This window comes from Staurois parvus, unplaced genomic scaffold, assembly GCF_062004578.1.
Source record: "Staurois parvus isolate SC_StPar_1 unplaced genomic scaffold, SC_StPar_1.0 ptg000166l, whole genome shotgun sequence".
NCBI classification, from domain to species: domain Eukaryota; kingdom Metazoa; phylum Chordata; class Amphibia; order Anura; family Ranidae; genus Staurois; species Staurois parvus.
Genome location: NW_028317962.1, coordinates 5979291 through 5991826, shown reverse-complemented (window position 1 = coordinate 5991826; position 12536 = coordinate 5979291). Strand labels below are relative to the sequence as shown.

The following is a 12536-nucleotide window of genomic DNA, read 5'->3' as shown; positions in this document are numbered from 1 at the left end:
GATAAATTAATTCAATTTACACAAATCATATATTTAAGTATAACTAATTGATGTAATTATTTTGATTATTGGTGGTACACTTATGAATTCACTATATCACATAAGGTAGAATATATTAGAGCGCGGTACACCACTGGCATTTTTGATTATGACTTGGGGTACTACTATTCAGTAGTACATCATTAGTAAGATTCAGTGTCATAAGGTGTTATATGACATCACTGCCCAACCTGTGACAGTGTTTGGGCCTGGTTGTGTGTTCAGATTCAAACACTGTCCCATGGTAAGAGATCAAATGAAAACCCATACCTGAAATTCCCACTCAGTTAGAGCAGTAGTGAGCAGGCCCTAATATTGCAGAGAAGTGGCGATGGAAAGAAGATGAGCATACCTTTCTGGATGGACTTACAATTGGCACCATCATTTTGCATTAATGGGCAAGGTGAAAAGTCTCTTTAAGCATCAATGTCCACTGTGAAAGTGTAGTGTCGGGGCACAAGAGTGCCCGGTGTAGTTCCCAAAATTGGCCACTAGATATCAGCATACATAGAGTTGGGAACCCTGTACAGAAGAGTAGGCAGTGGAAGTGCCTAGATAGCCACTAGAGGTACCCAGAATAGTTAATTGGTGTGTACCACAAAGTGTGGTAGTGCCAGCCCTGGCCCTGCCAGTGTGGGGCATCTTGGGTAAGTGGGTTCTGTATAAATAGTGTTGCATGATTCCACCTGGGAAGTGGGTCATGTGACGCAGTGCAAAGACAAGCAAAGGTTTAATCTTTGACACTTTAGGTTCTGGGAGCTTCCTCCTAGGGGGAAAGCAAGGAGGGAGAGGTGCAGGACTAATGGGACTACTCACATCCCTTTGGTAAGGGGTATAGAACTTTGGCAAACTTCTTAATGTATGGTCTTCTGCTCAGGTGGTTCTCATCTCTGCTGTTCTCTGGAATGTGCCATCATCACTGGGATGACTGGAAGTATGTACAGTATAAATGTATATCAACTGTGTTTCTAAGTTAAAAGGCTTTTGTTGTGTGGACTCCTCTCCTAACCTTAATTGGGAATGTTTCTTGAAATGAATTGGTGCAGTTTGAAGCTACTGCTGGTGTCCTTTGCCATAAGGCCTGTGGAAGGTATTAAATAGGTTACTGGTGGTACTTGTTGGGCCAGCTGGGAGCCTCCTTTATGGTGCTCAGGGGAGAATCCCATGCCCAAAGCACCTCAGTCAGCCTAAGGGGACCAGGCTATGTTGGGCAGGAATGGTTTAAAGCATACAGGTGTCCCCAACAACATGGCTGTGCATGTGGAGGACTACAGGGAAAGGTGAACTTGATCTTGTGCTCCACACTCACTGGCTTGCAGTCAATTTATCTCTATTTATTTATCTCTTCTTTTAATATTGTACACTTGGATGCATTGCCTTAGGAAGCAAACCTATTATCATGATACTCTTTTCCCATATTATGAACTTATTGCAATTGCTGTCATGGTGAACAAGAGGAAGCATCAGTCTTTATAAATACAGAGGGTGTGGGACATGGGACAAAGTGTGGAACTAGGAAGTGACTCTTTTACCAGTTTTCTTCCAGCTGGCAATTGTGCAAATATTCAGTAAAATGCATTGCATCAGGATACGTGGATCAGTGGATGATTAACAGAATACATTTGATTTGATCGTCTCATCTCTACTCTCTACATGTATCCATCTACCTCAAATTTAAATACGAAATATATATATACATCATATTCCCTGTCTTCAGTGGTGAGTGTTCCATCAGCATCTTCTACTACTGGTATCTAGCTACCAACATCCACTGCTTAGGTCACATTGTTAAAGGACAGCTGTACCAAGAGAAATGTGGAAGCTTCTGTTACTGGTCTCCATCTGAAAATACTACAACTAATCAACATTTCTAGAGTCAATGACATAGAACAAGCAGGGAGCTGGTAAAGTCAGAGGAATGTAGGAACATCTGATCTGGATACTTATTCCAGGCCAGTGACTTAGAAAGTATTAAAGCTTTAAGATCAGTATAAAACATTTTTAATAAGAAATGTCATAAATGCCTTGCTTTCCTATACAAATACAGAAAACAAGTTAAAGAACTGCTCTACAATGTCTTCTCTAGCCCCTTTGCATATCAGAAGATGGATCAGTTCACAATGTTAGGACAATGCAACACTAGCACTCCTTAAAAGAAAATAGATGAAGTATACTAGGAAGTAAATGATCTTTTCAATGTCTGGATAAATGTGGAATTGTGCCATTGTATCATTCACATAGGGAAAGCAGGGTAGACATCAGGCAGCCCAGGTTAAAATGAGATATATTTCAGATAGTGATATTTTTTTTTTCAATTTGATCATACGGTCCTCTTCAGTATATAAAGTTTTGGCCACAAAAATTATAGGACGTAGTTATCACTCGTCAAGTTTAATTTACTTACCCAGCCAAAACTCATCTTCCAGGTTTCCAAAGCCGACTCGGTAGTCAGACCACTTTCGGAAGAAATCTGTCAACCCATTCTGACGTCTCTGAAATACCTAAAGAGAACACATACAGACATATAAATGGAAGGCTTTTTAAATGTAAAATATGAGATGATAATAAAAATAGACCTCATTTATGACAGTGTCTGAGGAAAAAACTATCTCAGACAACTCATGTAAACCAATCAAATCAAAACTTTAGTTTACCACTGTCATTTTTCCAGTGCAAGTTTGAATCAAATTGGTTGCCATGAGTTGTGTGAAACTGACAGGTATATAAATAAGGCATTGCATGTCTAAAGTGCTAAAGGGTAAATAAGGGGATTGATTTTGCTACATTATAGATCAGCTGAAGATGATTAAGGGGGTACTGGTTTTGTGGAATAGTAAAATATTTATAGAAGAAAAGTATCTGTATAGGGCCTTCTTTTGGATTTGCTGCATAAAACACACAGCTAAACTGCCAGTGGAGTGGCAGAGTCTGCTTCAAGGAGTCAAAGGATTCCCTGCAGCTCAAGCAACATAAAGCCATCTTGTTTTTGCACACTATTGAATCTTGCAGTCTATAGTTCAAGAACAAATCAGGCAGCAAACTGCTTCTAATAGCAGCAAACATCCAAGGGTGCTCAGAGAACACAATAAATAGTGTTTAAAATTTCCTGATAATAATGATGTAACATGGAGGATGATAAAAGGGGTAGAGGTTTTAAAAGGCATGGGTGCTTGAGGCGTAATTTACCCATATGACCTTGAATTTGTATTGTCTGTAGCAAGTAACCAGACTTCAGCTGTTCATCCTCTAATACTGTATAGTTTAGGAGAGCAATTCAGACCTATTGATCACTTTTTATAAATCAGCTCTAACCCCTATTCTATCAATTTTACCTATGCTGAGAGTAGTCTGGTCCAACTACGTGATCTCCCCAGTGGCAGGCTTCAGTGAAGAGGAGAGATTGCGAACAATGGCTGCAGAGCCTGGTCACTGATGTCACAATTAGACTTACTTTGGAGCATCCGTTGTTGTCTGTCCCTCTTCCTCTACCCTGAACCATTGGTGAGAGCTGATCATGTGACTGGACAGCTCTCAGAATAGGTAAGTATACAAATCTCCCTTTCACAGGGTAGATAGAATAGGGTTTAGAAGGGGATGGAAGTGGATTGGAGCTTAGATAGGAATAGGCTGGACTTCTACTTTAAAATCAAATAAAAATTAACTTTTTTTGTTCTAAAGGTAAAGTCTGAAGTCAAAGGCCTATTTTGACCTAAGGATGGGCCTACTAGTCTTGTCACTTTAGAAAATTACATTTATCATCATAATAATAGGCTGTACTGTGAATGGTTACACCTAGTGAATGTTTAATTTTTTAAAATGCCTTTTATTCTGGAGTCAATGGCCTACTGCCCATTTAGGTAAATTCTGCTCCTCACTGTGTTGGTCACAGTGGGATAACATAGGTAAAAATGTCCTCTGGGCTGTTACACATGATGTGACCTTTAGACAAAGATGCTTGTGTCTTCTGCTAAATTCTTCTGCCCAATTTTCCTTTCGAAAATTCTAGTTTCCTGTGTATAACATGGATTCATAGGCTTTATTACTTTTAGAGCCACTGACATGGAACAAGTATGCATATCAGGAGTCTAACTTCACTGTCTGAATGCTCTTTCTGGGTTAATGTGCCAGAAAGAGTTGAGTTCAGAGACAACCAAGGGACTAGACTTTTCAGAAGGAGGCCATATGTCTCTTAATTCAGGTTTTTCTTAACTGTCAGAAGACTGGATAGTTTTACCAGGGCCTAAAAACCTAGGCCCTGTGGATACAAAAAGCTCATTCTTTCATGTCCCCGAAAGCTACACACTACTGTCGGCATTGGGTTTCTGGCTAGGGTGTCCCCAACATCCTTCTCCAGCTCTTTTCCCCTTCTTTCAATCTTGCACTTTTCCTTTCTCTTTGCTCTTTCTCTTGACCCCTGGTTCTGGGGGCCCTGGCTATTTTATCTATTGTTATCGCTTCATTAGTGTGTATGGTTAATAATGGCACAATGGGTATCTTGTTCACAAAATGCACTGATGGCAAAAATATTTAGCTACTCCCCCAAGCAGCATAAACTGTGATAATTGGTAAAAGTGATTGCACTCATGCAAGGATAATAGGGCCATGGTAGCAGTTCACAAATATACTCTTCTCTCCTTCCCAAAACTCACAATCCAGCCTCCTCCATCGGTGGTCATGTCACAGAACACAGGCACACTCAGAGTCTGATCGCTGTTAATATAAATCATGTATACTCCGCTTTGAGTGTCTCCATTCATTAAATGTTGAGCACAGTCCTGGGGATAGGCAAACACTCTTCCTCCTGAACAGAGAGAGAAGGCAACGTGCAGTCATGAGGCAAGTCAATAGGTGCACTTTCTCCTACAGTTTTCTCAACTGTCTTCCACATTGTACAAATAAATATTATTTTTAACCAAAGTGTCATTATAGCTTGGCTGACAGGTGCCGTAGTTGTTCAGAGGCTAGATCAATTATAATTAAAGTGGACATTGACAGTACAATGAAATGATTCCCCTGTCAAATGCCAGTGTAGTAGGCAATAAAAAGTACAGAAGAGACAGCATTTTACTGTTTCGTGAGATTATCAATTGGAAGAAGAGTTGTGCAATGTAACAGCTATTGGATAGCCAGCAGAACTTAGGTTATTCTAGTTTTCCTTCTTTTTCTTGGTTATTCTTTATTTTATAATTTAACTGTCATTTTTTAACCTCTCAGGTTAATGATTTTATTTTCAAGAGTTTAGGTTTTAGGAACCAGTGCTAGGAATAGAAGTTGCCAAAGAAAATCTGCATTGCAGGTAACTTTCTTTTAGCATTAATTCTCTAGCCAGCTACTCAGTAGCTCACCAACATTTTTCAGGATCAACCAATTTTTCTCTGCCTTCATGTAAATTCTAAGCCTTCCCATCCCTATTACCACCCCAGCCAGTGATGAACTTTGTAGTCTAGCTTTTACATAACATTATTTATTTATTTATTACATGTACAATTGTTCTATAAACACAAATTCTAAGTTCACCTGAAATAATAATACAGTAAATGCATTTTTTGCAGGTAAAAAAATATGCGTATAGTATTTTTTTCTAAGGAGCCTGCAGAGCATTGCACCCATGATCAGCAGATCACAGGTGCAATCTCAGGCTGCTGCAGACTCTCAGGATAGCTGTCTGCCTGTACCTCATACAGGGAGGCAGTTACTTGAGAGCAGGAAGATCAATGAACTACAAGAGTGCTCATCAACCCCCTCGTACTTCATTGAGAACTACAAGCCATCTGCCACAATGGCTGACAATACTTGTTGTCTATCCATTCACAGGAAACTGTGCCCCGCAGAGAAGATCCCATACCAACTGTCACTGGGAGGGGGGGAGGGGAACGGGGGAAGAGGGTGCAGATGCTGGAACATGTTACATGTTCCACCCTAAAAACGGGTGGGACATGTAACATATTCCAAAGGTAAACTTATTCTTTAACACAAACTTCTTTTTTTCAGATTTTTCAGCCTCAGGAATAGGTTAGGCACACAGGGTTAAAGAAGAACTCTCACTTCAGTTGTTTTATTGCTTTGTTCCATGTACCTGTGTGCTTTGTAAGCCTAGGTACAAGGTTGGACAGACACCTCTACAGCCGTCCAGCAACGTACCTAGCAAGGAGACGGCTGCTTGACAAGTGATGCTTTCTCTGAAACAAGCAGAGGCAAGATGGATACTGAGGGATGTAGGAGGAAGGGATTGAAGTGAGAATTCTTTAAGGTGAAAGTGCTGGCCAGGATGGTCACAAACTTTGAAGGCAATATATTTGCTCACAGATAAGGGATATGCAAAGACATTTTGCAACTAGCAACAGCATGGTCCAAAAGCATGTTCCTGTGCATCTGACATCAGTTCTTCAGAAATGAAGGCCTCAGAAAATCTCCCTATTGGGACCTCCTTCTCAAATTTGAGAAGTTGAGCCCCATTGCAGCATGGTGTCCCATACATAGCTTGAATTTCAGCTGATTCATGCACAATCAAGTTGTAATTCAAGCCCTGTGTGGCCCTGTCAACACCACCTGACTCAACAAACTTCGATTTGAAAATTGAAAGAGCCTGCCAGAAAATTCTCAGCGCCTAACTGTGACTGCAGCCAATCCACTACAGTCACTCTTCAGATATTCTAACAACTGTGGGACTAGGGGCTGTCAGAATACACTAGTTGGTAGTAGAGATTCCTCCATCCATGCTGTTTAATGTGGATGACCTACTTGGTTCCAAATGACCTATAGTAGTTTATGATCCAGATTTTGTGTAGTTTTTATATTATGTTATGTGTAATGATTTTGGGTAATGTTCAGGGGCGGACTGACCATTTGGAAACCCGGGCACTGCCTGAGGGCCTGGGGTCAGTAGGGGGCCCCATGAGATGCCCCTGGTACCTTTTTCATAGGCTTTTTTGAGTTTGGGCAAGGACACGGGGGCCCCATGATCCCCTATTGCCCGGGGGCCCCATGAGTTGTCAGTCCGCCCCTGGTAATGTTAGAAGGTGGTGTAATTTGCATGTTGGTAGTTTGATTCTCTGTTTTTTTTTCAGTCTGTGTTATTTATTCTATGTAGTACTTTTATAGAATGGTATAGTTGATTACAGTACAGTATCAATTTAGTTTTATGTGGTATTATTTGATAATATTGGAAATTTTGTTGTTGTGCTTTGTTATTGTGATTTTTGTGTTGTCTTGTTGAATGTAATTGTACTTTAGTAATTTCCCTTTGGAATTAAAATATTCTGAATCTGAGAAATCTTAGGGATTGATTTACTAAAGGAAAATAGACTGTGCACTTTGCAAGTGCAGTTGCACTCTGCAAGAACATTTGCTCCAGAGCTTAGTAAATGTAGCGAAGCTTCACTTTGCAAAGAATACCCAATCACATGCAAGTAAAATAAAAAAAACATAAATTGTGTTTGCACATGATTTGAGGATGGAAATCAGCAACACTCTGGCACAAATGCCCTCGTGGAGTGCAACTGCACTTGCAAAGTGCAATTGACTTTCGTAAACCAACCCCCTTATGTGTATGGCTAGCCTTACACCACTGTTTGAATTCTTTTTTCAAATGAATGGTTATTGCATTTTTTCCCAAGCCTTTGGTCATGCAAACCTAGTCTGGCTCAATCTTAGGTAGCCCAGGTAAAGGAAAACATGACCAAATCTATACTCCATGCCATTATTTGGCTATGCCTGCCCAGAACTGTGATCTCTGGTAGTGATATCAGTATTATTTATTTTAAATCAGTCTGATTCCACTGAGAGAAACAGTAGCTCAGTCACCCTGCAGCATTCCTAAGTAGTAAGAAGAACCTGAATACGTAAAAAAAAAAAGGAAATTATGTCTGCCCCTCTCTACACATATTTGAAGAATGAACACATATTAAGTTGATCATCTTAACATGGAAATCTAAAACAAAATGGAAAAGGATTATATATTCACTATGATACATTCCTAAAATGTGCCTTGATGTTATGAAATGTAATTGATGTGCAGTGCAGAACTGATAACTAAAACCAAGGTAAATAATAGGAATACTAGAAAATGAGACTAGCCTTTACCATCGGCCTGCAATCATTTTTCAGAAGTCAACGTTATACCTGAAAATGACCGTGGAGCTGATTAACTGCATGCTGCTTAACCAGAGCTGTCCTCAGGGAATGTCCCTCAAAACAGAGTTGACAGCTCCGTAGTACAAGCATATGTTAAAGGAATGATGAATTTCCTGTGTCATTGAGGAACACTGACCTGTCGTGAAGACTGTGTGAGTGACAGCACTTCGTTCTCCATCCAGTACTGATAGTAAAGTGACATTGTATTCTGTGCTCTCGAGCAGACCCTCCAGTCGGATCCATGTGTCCTCTGCATCCACAATCAGTTCCTAACAGGCAGGCAGATAAATGTTATCATTCAATGCATATTCATCAAGGACTAAATCTAGGCATGAAACCATAGTCATGAATGATCTGGGAGCTAGAATAATAAATAGGAAGGAATGTAGAAAACAGCAATGTTAACCATGCACATCTTCCTCTTGTGTGAGTTTCTCATGCTTTCACTGAAATGTCTTTTCTCCAATCATCTTCCAGGACAGCAAGCCTAATAAATCTGGGCTGCTTCTTAGTAGAAGGCCATTAATGTATATTATAGCACCAATAGGATATCCTGAGTGTAACAAGTAGGCTTGCTGTCCTGAAAGATTCCAAAAATACCCTCACCTGTGAAGTCTAATCGAGAATTCCACCAATCATCTTCCACTCTCCAATCATCATCCCACCAATGGGCTCAGGCAGGGGTGGACTGACAACTCATGGGGCCCCCGGGCAATAGGGGATCATGGGGCCCCTGTGTCCTTGCCCAAACTCAAAAGAGCCTATGAAAAAGGTACCAGGGGCATCTCATGGGGCCCCCTACTGACCCTGGGCCCTCGGGCAGTGCCCGAGTTTCCAAATGGTCAGTCCGCCCATGGGCTCAGGAATCATTGGTAACCTATTTAGTTCCTGGAGTTCTTCTTTAATCAGCTTCACTATTCATGGTGGTCCACAGTCAATGAACAGTCCCACCAATTTATTAGTCCATGCCCAGATAAATATGAAAAATGTAAAAGTAGACTTAGAGCACAAGAGTGGATATACAAAATAACCATTTGTAGTAAAAAAAAATCTTAAAGAATATAGAAGGAATAAAACTTGTTTATACATTTTGGGGAAGAGTTACTAAAACTGGAGCACCCAGAATCTGGTGCAGCTGTGTATGGTAGCCAAGCAGCTTCTAACTTCAGCTTGTTCAATTAAGCTTTGACAATAAGGCTCCATTCACACCTATGCAGTTTGCTTTTTGCTTTTCGCAATTCGTTTTGCGTTTTTCTACAATCGGTTTAGATGCATTTTTATGCATTTTTGACATAATTTAGCGTGTTTTGTTCAGCTCATTTTTTTGTGGAATTTTTTTGTTGCTGGGCAGAATAAAAATGTAAACCGCAAAAAACGCAGCAGCTCAAAAAAGCATAGATGTGAACATGTTCCATAGGAAACCATGTTAAATGGACTGTAGTGCGATTCTGCAAAAAGAACTAAAAAACGCACTGGTGTAAACGGAGCCTTAAAAGAAGCTGATTGGTTTCTCGGTAAAGATGCATCAGATTTTGCACCATGCAGTTTTAGTCAATAACTCCCCATGAGTCACTCTTAGAAGAAAAATCTAGTAGAATTTAATTATGGCATTGAATATTTTACTTTGTGTTCCTGCTTTTATAAATTGTCTGTAGGCTTATAGTAATGACTGTACGCCCCTTGTAGTTTTATTCTTGGCTTCCTGGGTTGCTGTATTAGCATTATAGTCGTCTGCCTTGTAAACCTGTATAAATCTGAATTAATTTGTATGCATATACATTCAGCAGTGGCACGGGGCTGTGTATGAACAAAAATAAAAACATGAACACAATGTAAGCCTATAGGTCATGGGGACATAATGCACATTTACAAAATTTGAAGAAAAGTAGTAAAAAGTAACAATCTTCAAAAACAATCTACCTTCTAGAATAATTATTTAAACATTAAATGAATCTGGCTACTCATTTCCCTTAAGTCTGGTTCACACTAGTGTATTTCAGAGGTGACTTCAGAGGTAGCACAGAATTGCAAGACAATGGGGTTGATTTACTAAAACTGGAAAGTGCAAAATCTGGTGCAGGTTTACATAGAAACCAATCAGCTTCCAGGCTTTTTTTTTTGTCAACTTAATTGAACAAGCTGAAGTTGGAAGCTGATTGGCTACCATGCACCAGATTTTGCACTCTCTAGTTTTAGTATATCAATCCCAAAGTAAAATCACATTATTCTCTATGTTGCCCGTTCACATCAGTGCAGCACAGCGTGGCATGTTTTTGGAAAAGGGTTCGGTGCTACTTTGTGTGGTTGCAGTGTGATTTTGGCCCTATAGACTTCAATGGATATGCACCAAAAATGCATGTAAAAGCATTTTTGATGAGTTTTTGTCAGGCTGTTTTAACTTAACCATTTCAATACCGTGCAATTTTACACCTTCCTGCCCAGGCCATTTTTCAGCTTTCAGCGCTCTCACACTTTGAATGACAATTGCGCGGTCATACAACACTGTACCCAAACTAAAATTTTATCATTTTCTTCACACAACTAGAGCTTTCTTTTGGTGGTATTTAATCACCGCTGGGGTTTTTATTTTTTGCTAAATTAACAAAAAAAGACCAAAAATTTTGAAAAAAACCCACATTTTTCTTTGTTTCTGTTATAAAAGTTTACAAATAAATAATTGTTCTTCATAAATTTAGGCCGAGATGTATTCTGCTACATGTCTTTGGTGAAAATAACCCAAATTAGGATGTATTTTTTAGTTTGTAGGAAAGTTATAGAGTTCACAAACTATGGTATAGATCTGAATATTGATCAATCCTGAAGTACTGACAGACAATCTAATTTCTTGAGGTCCAAGAATGTCAGAACAGTACAGATATCCCACAAATGACCCCTTTTTGCAGAGTAGACAGTCCGGCGTACTTCATAAGAGGCATGGCGAGTTTTTTGAAGTTGTATTTTTATGTCATAATTTTTCGGAAAATGAAAAAATTAAAAAAATTATTTTCACTATTTTTTTTTTACATACTGTCACCAGTGCAGTACAGCGTCATCATATAACTGGCATGGCGGTTAACAGGGACACTGACTGGTGACAGTATGAAACAAAAATATATATATTTTTTTTTAATTTTTTTTAATTTTTTTAATATATTTAATTTTTTATTACATTTTTTTTAATTTTTTTAAAGATTTTTTTTCATATTTTACTATGACCAAAGTAGTACAATGTTACCATAGTAACACTGTACTACTTTGGGGAAGTGATCAGTATTTTTTTTTTTTTACACAATTTGCTTATAGCAAAGAATTACTTTGCTATAAGCAAGCATTTACCTGAATAAAATCGATTCATTCAGCTTTTTTTTTTTTTTTTTTTTTTGTGCTTAGCTGTGATTTGGTCACAGCTAATCACATGACATCTGCATGTGATTAGCTGTGACCATTCACAGCTAGGCACTGGTATACAATGGATGGCATCATGAATGAAGCCATCCATTGTATACAACTGTCATGTGACCTGCTGTGATTGGTCACAGCAGGTCACATGGTACCAGCAACGGGAGCCGGTACTCGGATCTGTCATCGGCCGTGTCCGAGGTGCACGGCCCGTGACAGATCCCGCTGCTGTGCCGCTCTGCATTACCGCAAACGGCGCATGTGCGGGAGCACGCCAAATGGCGTGCACCCGGAATGAAGAGGCACATCTGAAACCGCCAAACGGCCATTGGCCGGGCGGCTAATGGTTAAAAAATGATCAGATTGCAGCTAATCGATGCCCCTTCCTACACACAGGCTCCCCCTCACCCACCCGAAATGTTGTCCACAAATTGCAGCCTGTGGACACCCAAGTAAAGATCAAAACTCAATTGAGTGATGTTTCCTTTAGTGTAGGTTAAGGGTTATCTCCTATAAAAACAAGAAAGTTTATTGCAGGTACTTGTGATCCAGGGAGCCCCTGACCGCTGGCACAATCTGCCATGAAGCCTTCATGTCACTTAAAGCTGGTCAAACACCAGTAGAATTTAGTTTGAACATACTGCAGCATAACATAACCTACAGAAATGCTAAAAAAATCATTTGTCAGAGCATTCGATGTTATCAACATTGAGTCAACTAATTTCATCTGAAAACCCCTAAAATTTCATCCAGACCTGTTACTTAAATGATATCCAAGATGTGTTCAATGGCTTTCTTTTGCGTCTGGAACATGTGCATTACAATATGCATGATTGACCCCACTAACCATTAGAAAATTGAACTTAGTACTAAATTCTACCAGTATATAGCCAATTCAAGGCTTTAACAAACCCCCAGTAATATGTTATCTGTTCTAACTAAAAAGTTCTTTAATTCTAATGCCT

At 39.5% G+C, this 12536-nt stretch overlaps 1 protein-coding gene across 2 annotated transcripts in view; it reads right to left on the bottom strand.

Moving 5' to 3' along the window:
- The window catches only part of TNR (tenascin R), a 667948-nt gene that overhangs the window by 26812 nt on the left and 628600 nt on the right, over nt 1-12536 (bottom strand). For both annotated transcript variants that reach the window (XM_089676333.1, XM_089676334.1), the window contains exons 18-20: nt 8309-8441; nt 4689-4840; nt 2444-2540 (exon numbers count right to left, since the gene is read on the bottom strand). In XM_089676333.1, the coding sequence (XP_089532459.1) occupies nt 2444-2540; nt 4689-4840; nt 8309-8441 (382 nt within the window). The remainder of the gene's footprint in view (nt 1-2443; nt 2541-4688; nt 4841-8308; nt 8442-12536) is intronic.